This window comes from Schistocerca americana, chromosome 1 (assembly GCF_021461395.2).
Source record: "Schistocerca americana isolate TAMUIC-IGC-003095 chromosome 1, iqSchAmer2.1, whole genome shotgun sequence".
Lineage (NCBI taxonomy): Eukaryota > Metazoa > Arthropoda > Insecta > Orthoptera > Acrididae > Schistocerca > Schistocerca americana.
The window spans coordinates 351,494,437-351,518,970 of record NC_060119.1 but is presented as its reverse complement, the minus strand read 5'-3'; the positions used below and the strand labels follow the sequence as shown (position 1 = coordinate 351,518,970).

General features: G+C 38.3%; 1 protein-coding gene across 2 annotated transcripts in view; it reads right to left on the bottom strand.

The window, feature by feature from the left end:
- LOC124599613 (FGGY carbohydrate kinase domain-containing protein) overlaps positions 1-24,534 on the bottom strand; it is a 147,049-nt gene that overhangs the window by 5,642 nt on the left and 116,873 nt on the right. For both annotated transcript variants that reach the window (XM_047136091.1, XM_047136092.1), the window contains exons 8-9: positions 20,256-20,330; positions 17,857-18,137 (exon numbers count right to left, since the gene is read on the bottom strand). In XM_047136091.1, coding sequence (XP_046992047.1) covers positions 17,857-18,137; positions 20,256-20,330 — 356 coding nt within the window. The remainder of the gene's footprint in view (positions 1-17,856; positions 18,138-20,255; positions 20,331-24,534) is intronic.

Sequence of the window (24,534 nt, the reverse complement as noted above, 5' to 3'; positions counted from 1 at the left end):
ATTCAGTGGTACAGAATTTTGTTGAAAAAGCCCAAACACATTTTGAAAAAGAAAACCTGAGGGTCAATATTAACAAAATTAATTTAATTTATTTTAAGACAAGTAGTTCAAATAAAAATACTGTTGTAAATGAGGACATTCAGGAAAATACCTGTTCAGAATGTAAATTTCTGGGAATATATATAGATGACAGACTTTCATGGAATCAGCAAATAGATCATGTCTGTGGTAAAATAACATCTAGTCTGTATTTACTAAGGAGATTAGTTCAATATTTAGATATCGAAGCAATAAAAATAGCATATTTTGGGTTGGTGTATCCCCATCTATCTTATGGAATTGTATTGTGGGGTGGGTGTAGCCAATACAATATAAAAAGGGTATTTGTATTGCAGAAAAGAGTAATAAGAACTATAGCGAAAGTAAGACCCAGAACTTCATGTAAAAACCTGTTTATTAAGTTTAATATTATGACTATCTATGCAGTGTATATGTTTCAATCAATATTATTAGTGAAAAAAGACAAAAAAGTGAGAAACAGGAATATGGAAATCCATGATTACAATACAAGACAAAAATCAGACTTTCATATGGTGAGCAGATGATTGAATCTAACAACAAATACCCCATTCATTAAGGGAGCAATATTTTATAATTCTCTGCCAAACAACCTGAAACAGCTTTCTGGTAGAATTTTTAAAAACAAGTCAAAAAAAATGGCTTATATTGAAGTGCCCATACAGTATGGTGCTGACATGATTTGAGCTCAGGAATGCTATGTTAAATATACTTAAATGATATTTTACTTAATAGCATGTAATCTATTTATATTGTGTATCAATAATCTAAATGTAATTATTATAACATTGCCCATGCATGTTAAATACATGTTTCGAGCTGTAAGATAAATAAATAAATAAATAAATATGTATGGTCCAGAGACAACACTTGGATGACTTCACACAGGGAAAATTCATCTGGAAACTTGAAGGAGAATGAAGTGTTATGAGTGAAGACCAGGCATTTGGTATTGCTCACAGCACTGATTCGAGTGCATCGAGAGCATTCCAAAACACTGCATGGGAGCATGTTAGACAGCATACACTCCCATTCATGATGAAAACACTTGCTATGAACAACCAGGAAACTGTCGTAAATCACGGTGACTTCAGTGTAATTATTGTCTTTGAATAAAAGTATCATTTCTGATCATTGTACTGTAGTAGTTCTTTCTATGTATGGTCCATGTTTCATTGAGCTGTATTACATGGAACTGACACATCTTGCAATGGTTAGTTTTGTCCTTAAGTTTTGCATGTCATTGTGTATTGTACCAGCTCATCTTCTCAGACTAATTCATACCAGCACTGAGACCACACTGTGAAAAATGATGTACAGTCTGTCACAATGAGGCAGACAAGATGTCAAACATCTCACATTGTGGTCACATGTTATTGTGTAACCGTGCTTCTATCTACTGTTGATAAAATCTTCTCAGGAAGACAGCCGAGTCAATGCATCATTTCTGGCAACATTTCAGCAAGTTTCTCAATTGCCATCTTTGTCTGAAGATGGCAAGTAAGAAACTTGCTGAAACATTGTTGGAGAACAACGCACTGACTCGGCTGTCAACCTGAGAAGATTTTATTATCAGCATTCACCGAGAAAGCCTGCCATCTCAAATATGTTTATATCTGCTGGTTTCATAAACACATCATTGCCATAGAAGCATTCCATCTAATGAGATAAAATGTAAGAACATACCAAAATTATTTCCTGCAGACCAGTCATTCAGTCACATTCAGATGTGGCGTTGTGCTCTTTGTTATCAATGAGTCATTGTTGCACTTGCTTTTATGTTTCCACTTCAAAGATTCTTTTTTAGTGCTCCACTTGGTGTAATACTGATGTTTTCAGTGGTGCAGAAGGGGAGAGGGTGCTTGCTACTGAGGCCTTACCTATATGGAAGTTTGGTCACTTATTGTGGTACACCGTTCTACGTGTTCTCTGAGTTCAGATTCATTCAGGCTATTTTTCCATGGAATAGCATATTCCATTAATCTTAATGTAGAACAGTGTTTGACCTGTATCAATCTCACTGCTAAGAAAAACACTACAATATAAACAGGAAGAGAAATTTATAAGCCAGATTTCCACACTATGGTTATTATGATGGTTCTTATGTAGCAAAAAATTTGCCCTATTGGCTTGTAGCTTTAATATTTGTGGAAACTGTCACATATATCATAAAGTTTACATAGTTATGTTTGAACTAGTGCTATTTCTAAATTTGTTTATGCATTATTTTAAGAAGGGATTTGAATGTGATCAATAGTTCTGTAGAAAAAGTAAAACTTGTATAGCCGCTGGTAAACACTGTCTAACTTTGTCACCACTGGTGTGTGTTTAATTGAAATTACTTGTGAAATATAAGCCCCTAATGTTCCAACAATAGCATCAATGAGGTGTGAAAGATGTAAGAAGCACCTGAATATCAACAGCCAAAACAAATTACAAGTGAAGTGTTACCACACACACAGAGCAAGAAACAGATGTCAAATCTTGAGCTTTCAGAATTTTTGAATCAATTCTTACATCAAGAGAAAAAGGCTAAGAGAAGTACATGTAGGTACTGAAAGACAGAGAGAAAGACAGAGAGAAAGAGGGTAATGAATGCTCTTTGTATCATTAAAGATTAAGGCTAGAAATAATTAATGAAATATGTGCATTTGTACAAGACTGAGCTGTGCATGCAGAGTTTTGTTCACTGTTGGCCCAAAGATAGCAAAAATTGGGCAGTCAAGATAATTAGACTTGTGTAGCTTGGTAAGAAGTTATGGTACTGACAGAGGACCTATTGATATTTCATTACTGGAAGGTACAGTAATTCAGGTGATGTCAGAGTGACAACACTCGGCATAACCCAGTACTATCACATAAGGAAATGAGAGCTCATTTTTATTTCATGTTTTTATTCTTGGTAGATTGTAACTTCAGTACTGAAACTACATACTGCTTGCAGCTCAACAGTCATGTACTTTAAACTCCTAGTTGGGGTTTGCTAGTAGTTTGTCGGTTGGTCTCCAACTGTTTGTGTCGGGATATTCTTTTATATATTATATAGCTCTGCATGAGGGACTGTGCTTGTATTGTAGGCTGCAAGAGGAATTGGTTGCTGCCCAGAAACAGAAGGAAGTTGCATTGGTCACAGTCAAGACTTCAGACTGCTGCTTGGGCTGCTGCGATGTTTAAGCATTATTTTAAGAAGGTATTTGCAGTGAAAACTGTGGTACCGCTGGAAACCCTGATATCACTAAACCTTCTGATGCACATGATCTGGTCAGTTAATTTACACTTGAGATTGACTGACAGACAATGGTGGGTTTATGTGTATCTTGGCAGATGATGATTGTAGGTAGAGGACACAGGCCTGTCCTCTTACACTTAGGCAACAGATATGAGGTGTTGCTCACTGTTGACAGCACATCAGAGCCTGCATTGGCTGGCATTATGATACTGCAGACAATGATCCATGCTTCCACCCTATATCCAGTTGCTGATAATCATGCAAAGTTGAGTGTTAGGCAGGACTGGAACACCTACGGAAAACAACAATCAGGCTGGGAAGGAAACTCAGCAAGCACTTAATATATTTGCTCATGGCCTCATCCAATATGTGCAAGAGCCTCATCTAGAGGCTTATGGACACAATGGGTGCAATTCACATCAGCAGTAGATCATGTAGGCACAATTGACACCTGCCACTAGAGTTCTGTACCCATGCTCAGATACTTTAAGAGTCTGGCTGAAATGGTGAAGACAGTTAGCCTTGGATATAGGGTAGAAGCACAGGTCATTATCTACTGTATCATCCTGTGTATCAATCCTCCGGTTTGGAGCTGGAGGGTTTTTAGGTTAGACTCGTTGACGAAATATTTGCTATAATTAGAGAAAGGAAATATCAGTCATGTTAATCAAAGATGAGAACAGTCAACCTTACATATCAGAAATTGAAAATGTTGACGTGGTGTTTGTTAACTGTAATAATTAATGTACTAAAAGTAATGATGTCCACATAGTACAATAATAGAAAGCTGGCTGAAATTGGAAGTGTATAGCAATGAAATCATAACATCAAACTGGAATATGTATCAGAAGAATAGGCTAGATGTCAATTGTGGCTGAAATGTTATTACAACACGAACTAAATACTTTGTAGTGATGTTACTGCAGATTCCAAATGTAAAATAATATAGGTGAATGTAAGCATCACAGGTGAACCGAACATGGCAGTTTGATGCCTTTTACACAATCCCCTCAGGACCTATAGTGATAACACTACAGAGAAAATTTGGATAATATCACAAATAACTCTCCTGGTTATGCAGTTGTAATAGGGAGGCCATCAACTTGTCAGGTACAGAACTGGAGACACACACAATTAAAACTGCTGCTAGGGACAGGGATTCATGGGACACAGTTCTGAACCATTTTCCTAAAAATTAGTTTGAGTAGTAAACTAAAGAACTGTGTTTTAGGCTGCCATCTTAGCTCTGCTAGTGGCTAACAGACCAAAGCTATTTGAATTAGTTACCATAGTTGAGGGAATCAGTGATAATACAGCTCTTAGAGCATCAATGACTACATGACGATGTTTGGTTTGTGGGGCACTCAATTACGTGGTCATCAGCACCCATACAAAGTCTTAATTTTTACACAGTCCATTTTCTTTTCACAATCCAGTCTAGTCACTCTCACAAATAATGATGATGATGATGATGATGAAATAATAAGGACAACACAAACACCCAGCCCTGGGCAGAGAAGACCCCACCCTGGCTGGGAAATGAACCTGGGTCCCCCTGATCTCAATGACTACATGTGTTAAAAGAAACATTAAAGAAAGTAAGATGATTTTTTTGTTCAGAAAGTGTGAGAGCAAACAGGCAGTAGAGTACGTGAGAAGTCAACAGCAAACATTAGTCTTTGGGAACTAATCTGTGATGTATCAATTGATAAAATTCTAGAGTACTGAAAAATATACTTTAGACATTTGCATACTTAGGAAGGTTGTGAGGGATTGAAAAGACCTAAAGCAGTTCAATGGCTGAGTTTGGAACTTGCTATAGAATCACAGAGCACTTCATTGCAGATTAAAATGAAGAAAGCCTCTTCATAAACAAACAAGCTAAATTAAGTCAAAATGAGCATAAGGATAACTTGCAAGAAGCATTCTATAAATTCAGAAGTACAGTTCTGTCAGTAAATGGATCACAGTTATCTATCCAGTCACACTGTCATACCAAACTAGAAACTAACAGAGAGAGAAAGCTGAAATTCAGAATCTGATCTCCCAAAATTATTTCACTATGGAAGATAGTAATATCATTCATTCTTCAAACCCCATAAATGCCAAGGACATATTGAAATAAGTGATTGTGGAGTAGAAAATCAACAAAAACCATTCAACAGAAAACAGGCATCACCACATGACAAAAACAAGGGAAGCACCCAGAAGGGAAAGAGAAAATGAAATGGAGCTTTATGGGCTAAGAGAATATGAGTTGTTATTTCATTGATCATAAAACTGAGTCAAGCTTACAAAGACCTTGGCAGTATAAGCCTACTCATCATACTGACAGTGCACGCCCCATGGCCTGGATGAATACACTGATTTACTTGGGAAGGATGTCATATAGCAGGTGTATCCCCTCCTGAGGCAAGATGGCCCACAACTGCTGCAACTGGTTGTCGATATCCTGGATACTGGCACTAGCATGAAATTTATGTTGAAGCTGGTCTCACACATGTTTTTCCAGGCACACATATGGGGATCTTGCTGGAAATGAGAGTACATCAGTATCATGCAGATAGTTCATAGAGACATGTGCCGTGAGTGGACAGGTACTTGTCTGTTGAAAAATGGCAACACGATACTGTCACCTGAAAGGTAATGCACGAGGATGCATGATGTCTATGACATACTGTTGCACCATCAGAGTTCTCTCAATCACTACCACCCACAATCTGGTCATACCCGATAGCTCCTCACACCATGATGCTAGAAGTAATACCAATGTGCCTCTCCGCGACATTGGAAGAATAGGAGTTCTCCACCATACTCAACTTACCAAAGATGGTCATCTGGGTCAGTGCAGAACAACAATTTATCACTGAACACAGTGTAGTACCGTTTGTCAGCAGTCCATGCTTCCCAGTCATGGCAGAACTCTAAATACAGCTGTTTGTTTTGTGATATTAACAGCAGCATACACATGGGACAGTAATTATCTAATCCAGCTCCTGTCTGTCTCTGACCAATGCTCTGGGGTGACACAGACTGTTTTGCAGGGAGTCCATTGCTTGTTCTCAGATTGCAGGTGCAGCTGTGAAGAAGTTATAATGTCCTTGATGCACAATACGGCTTGCTTGTGAGGGTCTAATTTGGTCAACCGGAACCTTGAAGATTAGTATACCTGTCCTCATGTTCCCATGCAGTTCAGGATTGGGCCACTGTCATGTCTGTGTGGAATCCTGCCCACTCACGTAATATAGATTGCCTAGGAAACTGTTTTCTCAGATAGCTAGACAACATACAATCAAATCATATTAATGGAGTTTATTACAGTAATTGAATTGACAATAATTAACTTGTGTATGTACAAGGTTGGCTGTGATCAATTGGCAACATGCAAATAATCAGTGTCATTCAATAGATACAATTTCCAAGCAAGCTCAAGCTCATAATTCATGGCTCTTCTAGTGCCTGTCTTCAAGCCAGTATTGTATTGCAGCCACGGCTAGGTGGTGTGTTGCTTTTATTCTCTTCGTGTAGATGACGCTACAGTTATGGTGTCGTCCTAATCAGCATGCTATTGGCTGACATCATCTCACAGCCCTCTCTGCTGAATCATTTTTGATTTTTGTAGTGGCATTTGTCGTTATGCTGGAACATTCCCTCCCTCCCTCCCTCCCTCCCCCCCCCCCCCCCCCCAAAGCAACACAATGTTGTCATGTAGGGAGCATGAAAATGGTAGGGGAGGCAGGAGCATGGGCACAGTGCCAAACCAGAAGCTGTGGCTGCAGGGGACGTCAAACTTCAGGTCATACCCTGCCATCCGGCTTTTGCACTGGCAGAAACGTCCCCCAGAAAACAACCAGAATGGTATGCATCCACCTCCTGATGCCATGAACCAGATGAAGCAGGTGGCAACTGCTGTGGTGTGGGTGGGTGCAGCTCCATTGGTAGGATGAGAGGAGGCTGAAGAGGCGAAGGCTCCATCTCCATGGGATCATCTCGTGGTGTCGTGATGGCAGCCTCTGGCTGCTGCTGTAGCCACACTGTTCTCTGGACCCATGAATACGGAGGAAGAGACACTGAAAGATCATTGTCCACATGACAGTGCTGAACTTGATTGTGATGTCAGCACTGCAAGACATCTAGACCTGACGTAAAATACATGCAAGCACCAAGTTGACAGACAATCTCGTCTCGTGCCCTATAAACGACAATATCATGTGGTTTGAAGCAATACTTGCGGCCTTCCTTCAGTGCCAGATGCTGAGGAGGGTGGAGTATATGGAGCAGTGTCTCATGGTGGCAGCTGTGAAGCATTTCCATTGGCGATCTTGTGGATGTTAACATATGAGGTGAGAAAGAGTTGCAATGCTTGATCCCTGGTATGTGTGGAGTGAAGTTTGGCTATCTGCTACTTGAAGGTTCTGACAAAACGTTCCACTTTGCCATTTGACTGTGGATGGAACAGTGCATTAGTTTCATGCTGTACGCCATTGCATTCACACAATGTTTCAAATTCATTTGACATGAAGTGAGGCCTGTTTCCTTACACTATTATTCGAGGAAAAAATAGAGGACAATACCTGAATTGTGCTATGTGACATTGTCATGTTCATTGGCACAGAAAATGTAAACTTGCTATACGAGTCAACCACAATCAACAAACAAGTGTTCCATAATGGTCCTGGAAAGTCTATGTGCATATGTTGCCATGGTGCCTGCGACTTAGGCCAAGCAGAGAATTTTTGTGGCAGAGCAGACTGATTTTCCACACATGCATGACACTGTTACATCATCTGTTCCATTTGCGTGTCCATACCCTGCCTCGTACAGTGCTGATGCACTAATTGTTTTGTACGAACAATCCCCCAGGGTCCTTGGTGAAGTAACAGCAACACTTCATTTTGCAAAGCTTTAGGGATCAACACATGTGACTGTCCACTGTCATTTTGAACAAGAATCACACCTTTATTTACAGTGTGGCTATTCCGATGTGCAAAGCATTGGCACACTACAGAGTTCTTGAGGCTATGCAAGGAACAACGCCAAAATGTGTGAATGTATGTTAGCAAAATGTTCAAATCTCAATCAGCTTCTGTGGCTTGTGCAATTTTCCTACAGTTCATCGGAAAAGATTGAAGCAATTCAGAATCCTGAGCATTGATGTGACAACAAGATGCAGCAGAAGCATCAGAGTCTGTATCAGGGCCAATCGGAAGACATGAAAGAGCAGCCGCATTACCATGTTGAGCTGTTGGACAGTACATAATCTCGTATTGGTACTGAGACAATAACAAAACCCAGCTTTGCAAATTTTGGTCTGTTCATACAGAAACCGGTTTTATTGGATGAAATAAGTGCTGCAAAGGCTTGTGATCCATTACTAAGTAGAATTTTCTGCCATACAAATAGTTGCGGAATTTGGTGACACCATAAACAATAGCCAAAGCCTCTTTCTCAATTTGTGAATAGCTACACTGAGCTTTGGACAACACTGTTGATGCAAAAGCAATAGCCCTGTCTTTATCACAAATTCTGTGTGAAAGCACTGCATCGATTCTGTAAGAGGAAGCATCAACTTGCAATACAACTGTTTGTCAGGATCAAAGCGAACTAAGCATCAATCACTGAGCAATGCATCTTTAATGTTTTGAAAAGCTACTTGGCACTCATCTGTCCAAACAAAGGGGTCATTCTTTTGATGCAAGCAATGCAATGGAGCCGCTATTTGTGCAGCATTCAGAATGAACTTAATATAATAGTTCACTTCCCGTAAGACTGACTGCAATTCTGTGACATTGTGAGGAACTGGAAAATCTCAAATGTCTAACAAATTCAACTGAAGAGAATGTACACCCTGACTGTTTAGGACATGACCAAGATACTGCAACTCAGGTTTAAGAAACTCTCACTTGTCCACTGCACACTTTAGTCCTGCATCAGATAACACACAAAATAAAGCACATAAATTTGAAATGTGTTCTTCAGGTGCATTATTTGCTATGTCAATACCTTACAATTAATTTAAACAGTTTTGCACTTGTGCAGTTAGCTGTTCCAAATACCACTGGAAAATGGCGGGTGCGGAAGCACTGCCAAAAGGCAAACGCAAATATTTAAACAAACCCAAATGAGTATTTACTACACACACTTTTTGAGATTCTTCATCAAGTGGTATTTGAAAATACGCATCGTGCAAATCACTTTTTGAAATTTTTAGCCTTGCCTAAACCTTCAGAAAAGAGTTCCAGGAATTCTTTGAGCAAGCTAACAACACTTCTTTTGCATGGAATGCAGACACTGACAACACATTGTCCTGAATCTTAAAGCCAAACAAATCAAAAGAATATATTCTCACAATTATATGATTGTAGCATTGTAAAAGTCACTGTTCACATATGCGAGTCATGCGTGGCAGGCAATGTACATTTTCCAAGAATGGGAATGTCTTGTCCTTTAAAGGCCATCAGTTTCATGCTAGTTTTAGACAGGCACAGGGAGCCTAACAGTTCATATGTGTGATGATTTAGCAATGTGACAGAGGCACCCACGCAACTGAAATTTCATACATTTCCCTCAAAGAAATAGATGAGCAGAAAGTTTGTTGGACAGGCATATCACTGAAGAAACTGCATGCTTGCTAGTTTTGTTAATGCCTGTTGCAGACTTCTTATATACTGCATTAATGACATGGGCCTTGTGACTAGATGTTTGTGAGTGGGCCAAATTCTTATGTTTGTTCCATTGCAAACATACAGATTGTACATGTCCTTTCCTACCACAAGCATAACACTGAGCTTGTGAGCTTGTGGGGTGGGGCAGTCTTGGCGTTTGTGCCATGAACAACAGGGCAAGACTTAATTCTGTTTGCCTGTGTAGCCACCTGTTTAGTGAACTGCTTATGCAACATGAAGCATTATTTACTCGGTGTGGCGAGTGCAAGGTGCCACTGAATGGGCCAGTTGCAAACAAGTGACTCAACCCAACAAATAGCTGGCTGTTCAAATTTATCGGTTGACAGGGCACTTGAACTGTACTGATCTAGTATTTGCAGTACCTGCTGAAATGATGGATCAGACTGTTGCAAAATCTGATCTTCGAGTTTGACATCAGGTACATTGTACATAATCCCATCGTACAACATAACACCTGAATATAAAGCCCCACAAGCAGATTTGAATTTGCTTTTCCTTGTCATACCTAGCAAACCTATTACCCACTCAAGATAAGTTTGTTCTGGCCATTTTTTTACAATTAAATAATCACTTGTTGGTCATAATAGTTAGTGAGTGAACCTACAACCTGTTCATAAGAAAGTTCACTTGGAGTGGCGTTAGGAGATAACTTCTGAGTTAATCGGAACACTGCACTTCGTAATGTGGATTATATATAGGGAAGTTTCACAGTGCCTGGTATGTTGTGAGCAAGTATGTGTGCTTCAAACTGTTTCAACCACGCAAGCCATTCCTCTACTTGTTCACAAAACTTGTGGAAAGGTGGTATAGCAGCTGTAGTAGGTGGTGCTTGTTCCATCAGGTGTGCAGCATTGGCCAGTAGCTGCTGCACCTCGTTGAGAAGGTTAGATATTTTCTGTGGTGCATCTAATGCTTGCAGATGTAGTGCCTGAGCAGTGGGTGGTGTAGGCAGGGTGAGCATTTTGGAAGAGACAAATGAACAAAACAGACAAGGCAAGCAAGAAAAATAAGTACAAAATCAAAGAAAATTTCTGCAACACCCACTGAAAATGCTGATTAGCAAAAGAGAATGCTAAATCAAGTAAATGCCCCTGCAAAGAAGAGACAAGAGAGAATTAAGGCGCCAACAAAACAAAAGAAAATTTCCTGGCCATGAGGTGCGGCGTTGGTATGTGGATCCTCGTCAGCAATGTGGAATCCTGCCCATTCATGTAATATGGGTGCCTTGGAAGCTGTTTTCTCAGATAGATAGAAAACATACAAGCAAATCATATTAATGGAGTTTATTACAGTAATTGAACTGACAATACTTAATTTGTGCATGTACAAGGTGGGTCACAATCTATTGGTGACATGCAAATAATCAATGTCCTTTGATAGGTATGATTTCCATGCACACTAATCACACAAGTTCATAAGTCACAGCTCTTCTAGCGCCCATCTTCTGGTGTGGCCACAGCTACATGACACGTCACTTTTATTCTCTTTGTATAGATGCCACCCCAGTCATGGTGTCCTTCTAGTCAGCGTGCTATTGGCTGACATCGTCTCACAGCCCTCTTCTGCTGTATCACTCTTGATCTTCGTGCCACCACTTGTTACATTGGAACGATCTGAATGCCCCAAAAATCTGGATATCACACAATTCAACCAACTGAGCAAATGGAGACCCACAACAAGGCCCCTTTCAAACTCTTTTAGGTTCTGACAACACTGCCTCACTTGAGTGCATAGCATCTCCATGTCCTTGACAGTGATTTCTCAATATCTGTCACTGTTCATCCTCCTTATGTGTCCTATCATGCCTGGTAAGAACACTCAACATGAAAAACTGTAGCACACTCTGATGATGTTCTATCTGTCACAGATAACTGCAACTCCACTCATTTACACATTCACTGACATCTGACCATGTCTTTTGACTGCAACCCCTTTTTGTCAGGCAGTGTATTTTTGCAATTCTGAACAGATCATACAAAATAAATTGCTGCCCCTTCTAGCAGAAAACATTTGTAGGTTACACAAACAATAAAGAGATCCAAACAATTAGTGATTCATGTATTCAAGAACTGTCATTGCAGAGATCCACATAATTGTAGGCCTATATAACTGACTAATATTTGCTATGTAGTTCTAAAATATGTTTTGCTCACTTGGAGCATGAAAATCTCTTCTAAAAGAATCAGTATGGATTCCACAGACATCACTAATTCATTCACTTCTAATGGTTGGGATTCACAGCCATTTAATATTTCTTAAAAGACATCATAGTCGCCGTTGACTGCATAAAATATTTATTGTAACCATTGCAATTTAGGCCTTATGGCCATTTTCAAGTAACACTGCAGAATGTAACTTTGCAGTGTTACTTGAAAATAGCCATAAGGCCGAAATTGCAATAGTAACAATAAATATTTTATACAGTCTATGGCGACTATGATGTCTTTTAAGAAATCACTAATTCAGTTTGCTCCATTCATTCAAGAAATCTTGAGGGTCATAGATCTGATACACAGGTCGATGTAATGCTATTTGATGCCTTCACAGCATTCATACTGTTCTGTGCTGTTGTCTAGTGAGTAATATAGGAGTTAATAGGATGCGTCATGTTTCAACATTCCCTAACAGATAGAATTAAAAATTAATTCTTAAAGGGACAGTAACACAAGAAGTAACAGTAATTTTTGGAATAGTCACAAGGGAGTTCACTGTACATATGAACGATTTGGTGGATAATGTCAGAAGTGCTAGAAAACTGTAGTAAAATGCAGTAAGACTTGCAGGCAAATGACATTTTGTATGGGGACTGGCAGTTGACCATCAGTGTAAATAAATGGAACATTATTGCACATAAACAGGTTGAGAAATTCATTACTATTTGATCACACTACTTGCGACAAATCACTGGAAACTGTATCTAGGAGTATCCATCTACAGTGACCTAAAGTGGAATGACCATATAAAACTCGTTGCAGGAAAAGAAATGCAAGGCTAAGATTCATATGAAGAAACTTAAGGAAATGGAATTAATTCACAAAAGAAGAGGCTTATTAAATACTCAATTGTCTATTCCTTGAGTTTTGATCATCAGTTGGGGGATCGTCACCAGGTAGGAGAAAAGAGGGGCAAATTGCATCACATTGATTCAGTAAGTGGAAGAGTACAGTGGAGACGGTGATCAAATTCCAGTCACAAATACTACAAGGGAGGCATGTGCCTCCCTGGGACATTCTTAGTATGTACATTCCACAAAGAATCAGGCAATATATTACTTCCTCCCACACATATCTTGAAAAATTACTATGACAGGAAAATAAGAGAGGCTCTTTATACAGTTGGTCTTCCAACACATCCCACATGCACACATGAGGAGGGAAAATGATCATGGTTAAACTACCCTCCACTAAAAATTGTAAAGCAGATTGCAGAATGTAAATGTAGATGTAGATAGTACATGTCACATAAAAATCTGTCTTCATTGATGCAACCTAGCACCAGAAACAACTTAAGAGCTGCCACTGCTGAGAGAGAGAGAGAGAGAGAGAGAGAGAGAGAGAGAGAGGAGAGGTTTTGGCATTGTAAAATAACAACTCAAATTCATTAATTAAAATTTCTGGGCTGAATTGCCATGGTCCATATATAAAACTTCTTCTCTTTCCCGATGTTTTGTTGCCTACTGCGGGCAACATCATCTGAGGTGAGTCGGTGACTGGCTGCTAGGCGCTGGTGGTCCCACTTATATAGAGCACTTAGATGGCGCCACCACTCGTCACATGCTTTCAACTTTAAGACTATCTCTGTCTAGTGCCATCTCTCTTGATTACAGGTAATCGATTGTCACTTCGTTGGGACAAAGCGATCACCATATCTTGTCTACTTTTAATCCTTCTTCTTTTCTATTAAAATTATTTCCATGCTTGTAGATCTCTATAGCTTCTCTATACATGCGGGTATAATAATGTGAGGTCCTAGCTATCACGTTTGTCTGACTAAATTTTATTTCGTGATCACCGTCTTTGAAAATGTGTTCCGCTACAGCCATTTGCGAACAGCTTTCAAGAAAAATGGGTACACTGACAAAGAAATAGATCGAGCACTCCACCCTAGAAGAAAAGTGTTCGAAAATACATGACAACAACAACCGTTGGCTGGAAAAGTTTTTCTTCCATTTATTCATAACATCACAGACCGTATTGGTAAAGTTTTGGCCAAGTTTCAAGTGGAGACAATCTTTCGACCTACCAAGAAAATTAGTGAAAGTTTAAGATCGGTGAAAGAAGCACAACACCCCTTAGCTACCCCAGGTGTGTATAAAATTCCGTGTAACTGTGGCATGGTTTATATTGGAACAACTGCAAGGAGCGTTAATACCTGCCTAACGGAACACAAAAGGAACTGTAGATTTGGACAGATTGACAAATCAGCTGTAGCAGAAGACATTTTCAAAGATGGTGATCACGAAATAAAATTTAGTGAGACAAACATGATAGGTAGGACCTCACATTATTATACCTGCATGTATAGAGAAGCTATAGAGATCCACAAGCACGGAAATAATTTTAATGGAAAAGAACAAGTATTAAAACCAGACAAGATATGGCAGTCGACTTTGTACCAATGAAGTGACAATCGATTACCTGTAATCGAGAGAGATGGCACTAGCCAGAGATAGTTTTAAAGTCAAAAACATGTGATGAGTGGTGGCGCCATCTAAGTGCTCTATATAAGCGGGGCCACCAGCGGCTAGCAGCCAGTCGCCAACTCATCTCACAAGATGTTGGCCGCAGTTAGCAACGAAACGTCAGAAAGGAGAAGAAGTTTAATATATGGACCACTGCAATTCAGCCCGGAAGTTTTAATTAATGAAGACGCCAGCCATAAAAGCTTACATGTTATGATTACAACTCAAACTGCTATGGGAATTGTGCTTTCCAATAACCACAATCCATCTTAAGGTCTCAGGGACTATGGAACTCATTGCTAGCCAAACATGGCTGAAAGAGTTCGGAACTGTTCTGTACACAGCACAATATCAGTGATCCACTAACTCTATGTTCGCTGTGTGATGTAGTCAAGTAACTTTACTGTTTTACACTGCACCACATACAATATTTTGTCTCTGTTTATTTCAAGGTATTAAGAGACTGTATGGGCTATGCCAAATTTATGAAAAGACTGTTTTTGTCCTCAAGGACTAGTGTAACTGTCAGAACAATGTTTTCATATGGGAATCCATCTGAATAACAACAAAGCCACTGATTGGAACAGTCTGATTGCACATAAGATCTCATGCAATTATCATCTCATTGCAAGGCAGTACTTTTGCCTACAGATTGACATATATACAAAGACTATATGGCATTTGTTACTGCTTTAGGTTCATAATAAGGGGGCAGGTTATACTGTTTGGAGTTTTATTCAAAAATGCGAAGGAGTATATCATCAAACAATAGTGAAAGAAACAACAATGATACTATCTTGTAAGGGAAAAAATGCCATGTATTTAAAACAATGTGCTGCTTATCAGATATATTACCTTTTCAGACACTGCTCTGAAGTATGACTGATAAATACAGAATAGGGATTTACAAAATCTTATGAAGAGAATAAAATTGCCTGGTATGGACACTACATGATGAAATGCACAGTCGAAACACTACCAAATTTGTAGCAAATGATCGTATGGACCAGAACAGCAGAAGATTCCAGTGTGAGGTCTGTTGCTATCACAGATGTGTACTTTCATATGTAATATTTAGGATCAGTGCCAACAGTGAGGCACAAGTAAAATATAAAATGTGGGAGTACAAAGTACAGTTTGATGGGTATGAAGGATCTTTATGGTAAGCATCAAGAGGTACAGAATGAAATGTGCAGTATTACACTTATTAACATATAGAGCATCAATTCCAGTTCTTTTATCATATTGAAATTTTCTTTAGATCTCGTTATGTTTTTATACATTGTTCTTCAAATACCATCTATAGAACATGAGTTCACTATCAACATCTCCAGTCAAGTTATTAACACTTGACATGTGCAATAGTGAACCCACCACACTATTCTGATACACATCTAAAATTTCTTATGATGACTTTCCAATCAAGATGACTTTCCTTATGAGTAAATGTATCGATATCTGTAGGAGTTAAAGGAAAGAATTTAACAACATTCATCAAAACCCCAGTTATGAAAATAAAGGCATTGTATTAGTGTTGGACGCCATCCACAGTATTATAAGTGAAGTATGTGAATACAGTTTAGAAAACACAGTACTTCTAAATACATATGGTGGACACTAAATTTTTTAATACATGCTACATATGCCAAAGCTGCAATGAAAAATGGCAAAGCGGTAGGTACAGATACGATACCAGGAGAAATATTAAAATGCTTGAACCAAGATGGACTAAGAGAAATAATGAGGTTATGTAGTAAAAATATATCACAGTGATGAAGTAATGAGGACTTTCTGAAAACAGTTATGATTCCACTGCCGAAAAAACATGCAATGGGCACAGGACAGTCAGCCTCATTTCACATGCAGCCAAAGTGATGTTAAGAATAATTAATAAGAGACTTGAAAAAGTAATGGAGGAGAATATTGGCAAGGAGCAGTTTGTCTTTAGACAGAATACAGGCACCAGAGATGCAATAGGGCTCCTACGAATCTTGGGAGAAAGGTTTATTGAAAAAGGAAGAGACCTATTTATGTGCTTCATCGATCTAGAAAAGGCATTTGACAATGTGGTTTGGGACAAGTTGGTGACTATAATGAGGAAAAAGAGAGTGGACTGGAAAAGCAGAAGACTTGTAAACTCATTATATCTTAATCAAAAAGCCTCAGTTAAAGTGAGAGGAGAAAGTACAAACTAGATCAGACTAGGAAAAGGAGTAAGACAAGGATGCTGTCTATCACTTACCCTTTTCAGCCTCTACTTGGAAAATACGATTGACCAATGCTCATTAGATGACAAAGGAGTAGAAACTGGAGGAAGAAGAGTAGGGTGTTTGAGGTTTGCTGACGACATGGTCCTTCTAGCCACAGGGGAAAAAGAATTACAGGATTTGGTGGACACCATTGAAGCTAACCGAAAAAATTATTGAATGAAAATGAACACAAAGAAAACAAAAGTATTTGCACTGGGAGGAAATAAAGAAATAAAAATTATACTGAGTGGAGAAATATTAGAACAGGTTCAAAATTTTAAGTATCTTGGAAGCAGGATAGACACTGACTGGAGGTGCACCACAGAAATCAAAACAAGGAAAGCAATGGCAAAAGAGGCATATTATAAGAAAAGGAGAAGTTTCTGCAGCAGTCTCGACAGAGAACTCAGGAAGAGACTCAAAAAATGTCTTGTATGGAGTGTTCTTCTGTATGGCACTGAAATGTGGACTTTGATGAAGAGAGACAGACAAAGGCTGGAGGTTTTTGAGATGTGGACATGGCAGAGGATGGAAAGAATAAGTTGGATGGACAGAGTAAAAATGAAGAGGTACTGAGAAGAGTGGGAGAGAAATGACAGTTACTAGATGTAATAAAAAGAAGAAAAAGGAATTGGATTGGGCACATTTTAAGAAAGAATGATGGACTGATAAAAACAGTTTTAGAAGGTTATGTAGAAGGGAAAAGGAAGTGAGGAAGGAAGAGATTTCAGATACTGGATGACGTGATGGATGGTACAACATACAGCAGCCTTAAGAAGGAAGCAATGGATGGCAGAAAATGGGGAGGCAAAGGACCTGCTAATATAGCAGAAAACTGATGATGATGATGATGATGATGATGATGATGACATATGAACTGCAAAGTTATTACCCTGTTGTTATAGTTTTAACATTTTTCTCATTGAAACATACCTGTGCTCTAAATCTCTTGGTTTCAATACTTCTGCTGGTCCACTCATTGCTTTAGCAGCTGTTGTAATTTCTGGATACACTCCTGCAGCACATGCCCCCAGAATAGCAGCACCTAACATCACTGACTCAGGTTCCTTGGGAAGCAATACTGGCAAGCCCGCTACATCCGCTTGTGTCTGCACAAACAGCTTGTTGCGACTCAGTCCTCCGCAGATTACTATGGATTGTATGTCTGAATGACCAGCCAGTCTCATTTCCTGGAGAATGTGTAATGTTCCATACTGCAACAACATGAAATTCCAAGTGAATTTTTATTGTCTTTATATAATCTATTGTGGTGGTTGCTTAATTTCACATTTAAATTTTTATCAGAATTATTGCTAGAAAGTGAAAGACAGGGTACATTAATTAACTAGCTTACAGTAACGATTTAATTTTCAACATTAGTAAAATTTTCTGTCACATTGCACAATATTCCAATTTTACAAATATAGCTCAAAAACAAAAGTGGCAGAATGTACCAATGGACAAACACTGCCATTTGGGGAGGAATGTATTATGACAATATTTCTCTAAGCAGTTAGTACCTGACACAAGTTCCAGTTAACATATGAGTCACTGCACTAAGGCTGAGCACTAATCATCTTCAGTAAAATATCTATCAATTCTAATACTGATACAAAAGAACTGCAGTGATATTTGTGGGCAATGCTACTAAACAATATTCCTGTTTGTAATGACATAGACCATCTTTGCTTTAATTACTTTTGCTTTTGAAGGCTTTTTTTTCATTAGTATGTGCCCACACCACTATTTGGTCATTTATGCATATCCAACAAAGACCTAGGGGTGTGTGTCAGATACCTAGAAACAAACTTTTAAACATGAAGTTGAAGGAAAATAGAATTAATTATTGCGAAACATAAACCGAGACTGGAGAGAATAATTGATCTGTTATGTATGATTGTACAGATACAAGCTTTTAAGCTACTGATTACCACACACACAATCTCACACAAACCTGCATCCACAGTGATATTGTGGTGGGGGTTTAAAAGGGTGTGGCAAATGGCAGAGGGTAATATGTATGGGGCAATGAGATACTGAAAAGATAATCAGAAACAAGAGACGGGGGAGAGGTAGTCATCAGTGGCACTTACAAAGTAAGGACTGCTGTAAAAGGTGGCAAGCGCGCGCACGCGCACACGCACGCGCTCGCGCACATGTGTTCTGGTTTCTTATTTATCTATGGTTTCTTATTTATCTCTGGTTTCTTATTTATCTCAGTCTTATCTTAGATAAAAAAAGGAAAGAAATCTGTGTACATTGTAACAGAAACTTTAAGTTATTTGCATTTTTTCAAAATTGCAAATAGTGTATACGAAATTATAAAGTAAAAGCTTTCATAAATTCATGTACAATTCATTTTACACAAATATCCATCCCTAGACTTGCCCCTATGGATCAGTTATCATCAAACCTCTTACCAACCAACCTAGCAATCCTGAATACTATGGATCTGACACTAATATTTGCCGTTTTCTATTATTTTTGTATCATTCACTCACACCACCACTACCCCTATCACATCACTAGGGGCTAAAATGTTATCAGAACTGTCATCAATCAGCCTACCAATCCTGAAAATTTGGAGATTTGACACTAATGTAAATTATTTTCGATTATTTGTACATGCTACACTCTAACCATTTCTACTCTTGCTTGCAGTGGTGAAATGTCATTGAGGTTGTCACCAATCAGCCTAGCAAAATCAGAAACTGTGGATTTGACACTAATATTGTCCACTTTCTGTTATTTTTACATATCACCTCCTTTGCAGCTTGCGACCCCATGCATAGTATTCTTTTCCTATAAAGTAAATCATGTACTAAGTCTGGTTGAAAATTTTTCAGGTATCTGTCTCTTTCAGCTCCTCTTCCCCCCTCATTCTGCCCATCTTCTCCTCTGCCTTTCTCTGTCCATCTCCTCCTTCCCTTTCTCCTATCCACCTACTATGTCACCCCCCCCCCCCCTTTCTCCTATGAGGGGTAGGTGAGTCTTACCCCTGCAGTACTTCTTTACAGACAAGGAGTGCTTTGTGTATCATGTTTGGCTGAAATTGATCCATTGTTTCTGGGGGAGATGTGTAAAACAAAAACACACACAAATTTGTGACTGTATGAAGAGAGTCTTATTTTCCAATTATTTTTCACCTCGCTTCAGTTATTTCTAATGTGGTACAGGAACAGATAATATTTTTGGATAAAAATATCAAGTACAGATTAACTTTTTCACTGCCTTACTTAGTTATTTTCAGTGACAAATCTTCCATAACTTATATACAAACTACAAAAGCCACTGAGAACATTCAATTGACTGATGAATTGCTGGTAACTTACCGACAGAGCTTGAATTGTTGCAAGATACAGTGTAGCCAGGTTTTCTTCATCCACAGATAGAGTGAGGCCTGATATCTAATCATAAAAAAGAAATACATGGTAATTAGACAAAGAAACACAGTAAAGAGCCATCACTAAAAAACTGTAAATTTTCATTAAGGAAAGATCTGATGAATAAAATAGTTTCATGCAATTGGTTCACAAACACTGGCTCCAACTCTTTAACAGTATTCTAAACTACCATTTGAAACTGCAGAAAAAATCATTTACATTTAAAAATAAGTAAAAGAGGACTTGCTTTCTGTTAAGAAAAAATATTCAGTCCACCCAAAAATTTTGTATATTTTGTCTGTATTAACCATAATTCATCCATAAATCCAAAGTGTGCACAACAGAGCATGCAATAAACAAATAATGCCATAATGCTTGTTAACATTTAACATGAAATGGCATAGTCGATCTGTTACGAATTAATGAAAATAGAAGAAAAAAAAACAATTATGCATGCATTCAGAGTTTGTGGTAAGCTTCTAGAATTTATCACATTGTTTAAGTGCTAAGGTGTAATACCACAAAGCAATAAGAGATATACACAAACACTTAAAAACAGTAGCAAAGAAAGTAAATGAAAGATTTAAATTTGGTGGGAGATTCTAGGAAACTACAGCGCTTCTGTTAAGGGAACTGTATACAAAATTTTAATGTTAACAGTTCTAAAGTACTGATCCAGTGTTTGAAATGTACTGACTTCTTGTCTTATGGATCCTTAACAGCCTGTTAATAGTGAGGCAAGTCATGCGGTCTTTATCATCTTGCTGTACAATTTGTGTTGCTACTGGTGGCCCAGTATATGATTCCTTGACTAATATCTATGGGTAGGGAATTGAATCATTGATATTTACATAAGCAAGACTGAGGACATTACTATCTTTTGGATGAATCCTACTTCAGAGCTATAGAAACACACACACACACACACACACACACACACACACACACACACACACACACACCTATAATGTAAAACCTCAATACACTGGAATGGGACAACAGTTAAACTTGGATAAGAGGTGATAAGGGGGAAAGAAGGCAGAAAGCAGGTGGGAGGTTTGGGAAAGGTCGGCTGATGGCTGGGAATGAGGTGTAGTAAGTGCACAGTATAGGAATGTGGCATTGGTAAGCTCATTCTGGGCACAGGCGTAAGGAGTTAATAAGGATGAAGAGGCAGAAAACAGGAAGGAGGAGACTGTGGAGAGTACGACGTGAATGCACAATGAGGGAACTTACGATTGCAAGGCAGGGGTGGAGGTGGGAGTAGGACAGGAGCTAATTGAGATTGAGAAAGAAGAATTACAGGATTGAGGAATGTGTTGCAAGGATCATTCCTATGACAGAGACAGAATAGCAGCTTAAATCACTTAATAAAGGCAAGGCCTCTAGTCCAGATTGTATACCAGTTGGACTCCTTTCAGAATACGCTGATATAATAGCTCCATATTTAGCAGTTATATACAACCCCTTGTGCACATAAAGATCTGTACCTACAGACTGGAAAATTGCTCAAGTCACACCAATAACCAAAAAGGGAAGTAGGAGTGATCCACTGAACTACATGCCCATATCACTAACATTGATTTTCAGTACTGTTTTGGAACATATACTGTATTTGAACATTATGAAGAAGAAAATTTATTGACACATAGTTAGCATGGATTTAGAAAATACTGTTCTTGTGAAACACAACTAGTTCTTTATACTCATGAAGTAATGAGTGCCATTGACAGGGGATGGCAAATTGATTCCATATTTTTAAATTTCCAGAAGGCTTTTGACATCATCCCTCAAAAATGTCTTCAAAGCAAATTGTGTGCCTATGGAATATTACCTCAGTTGTGCAACTGGATTTGTGGTTTCCTGTCAGAAAGGTCACAGTTCATAGTAATAGACGGAAAGTCATCAAGTAAAACAGAAGTAATATCCAGCATTTCCGAAGGTAGTGTTATAGGACCTCTATTGTTCTTGATCTATATTAATGACATAGGAGATAATCTGATTAGCCATCTTCGATTGATTGCAGATGATGCTGTCATTTACCTTCTTGTAAAGTCATCGGATGACCAAAGCAAATTGCAAAATGATTTAGATATGATATCTGTACAGTGCGAAAAGTGGCAATTGACCCTAAATAAAGAGAAGTGTGAAGTTATTCACATGAGTACTAAAAGAAATCCACAAAATTTCAATTATGCGATAAGTCACAAAAATCTAAAGGCTTTAAATTCAACTAAATACTTAGGGATTATAATTACAAATAACCTAACTTGGAACGATCACATAGACAATGCTGTGGGTAGAGCAAACCAAAGATTGCGATTCATTAGCAGAACACTTAGAAGGTGCAACAGGTCTACTAAAGAGACTGCTAAAACCACACTTGTCCACCCTATTCTGGAGTATTGCTGTGTGATGTGGGACCTGCTTCAAGTGGGACTGACAGATGACATCAAAAAAGTACAAAGAAGGGCAGCTTGTTTTGTATTATCACAAAATATGGGAGGTAGTGCCACAGACATGATATGTGAATTGGAGTGGCAATTATTAAAACAAAGGCATGTTTCATTGCAGTGGGAACTTCTCATGAAATTTCAATCACCAGTTTTCTCCCCTGATTACAAAAACATTCTGCCGACACCCAACTACATGGGGGGAAAATGATCATAACGATAAAATAAGAGAAATCAGGGCTCACAGAGAGAAATTTAAATGCTCGTTTTTCCCATGCACCATTCAAGAGTGGAACGGTAGAGAGACAGCTTGAAGATGGTTCATTGAACCCTCTGCCAGGCACTTTATTGTGAATAGCAGAGAAATCATGTAGATGTAGATGTAGATTCATCTGAAAGCTAGAAATATTCTCAAGCTTATTCATGTGACTACAGTTGATTCAGCACTAGACCATTCAGTGAGATGTTATCTTTACTCCTACCATTATTTGCATTCCAACAAGAACATTTGTTATTTATCCTACATTTAAAATTTTGTGCATTACACATTCAGTGGATTTTGTCAGACTATACTTCTGAAGAACAGGTTTCCAATGATATAATGACAGGACATTCTCTCTCACAGTATTACAACATACATCAATTTCTACTTACAACTGTAGGATCTTCTGTATAACTTGGATATTTTCTCATTAATTAGGAGATATTTGTGGATTCCATCTTGAACTACTTAGCATTTTTTATTTACCTGACAAGTTACCTAATTCATATTATTATACACATGGCATACTTCAAAAACAAAGAAGAGGTAAGGAACAGACAGATCACATCATCTTAAAGATGAGTTCTGTCTGTTAAATAGAACACTGTTTAAATGTGTGTCATTAGTGTAATTTAAACAGTTAAATGAAAACTACTGGTTCTGAGTGAGGATGAGTAAACAATATAATATAATTTTTATCTCTTCCTGAAAACATGTGCGCATGCACTAACACACATGCAAGTCATGTCCACCAAGTACTCTCTTACTCTACAACAGAAATTAAACATAATTTCATTCGAGGGTAACTTTCTAATACACAGAACAGCATACAAATCACTGATCTGGCAAACACAGAGCACAATATTCTGACAAGCAAATCCTAAAAACAGTACGAGTCAAGGTTCAGAATAAATTTGCATCAAAATTAGACATATTTAGAAATATTAAAATATTATGCACTGTTAGTAATAGAACCTGCAGCTACTGTCAGTGGTCGTGAATCATGCAAAATATGCAGACATTTGTGTGTAGTGTACTACTATTAGATAACCCAACTATTTCTGAACTAAAACCACTTTCAACAGTTCATTTGCCCAGTTTGTGGGTTCTTTCTGATTGTGTTATAAGTGTGTTATTGTTTCAAAATCTCTCTGCTTTATGCACCTTTCAATTGACACACACAATTAAAATGCTATACAGACATGAGCCTACCAAATTGTTTTAGATGTTTGACTTCTGAACAATCTTCTGACTCTCACCGCTGCATCTTTCTGCCATTTGTAACTAGGAGAAAGCATATAAATAACACAAATTAGTGAATGACCTGAGATAACTTGCCTTAAATCCATGTATCGTAACACTGAAACAGAAATTATGAAAACTTCATAACAGAACAAATAAGATAAGTCACATTGAGCTACTGAGTGTGTTAGGGTACCAATATGATTTGGAGTAAAAGGAGTGGGTGAGAATTATAACTGAAGTAACTAGGAAGTAGTTTCTAAAGTTTATT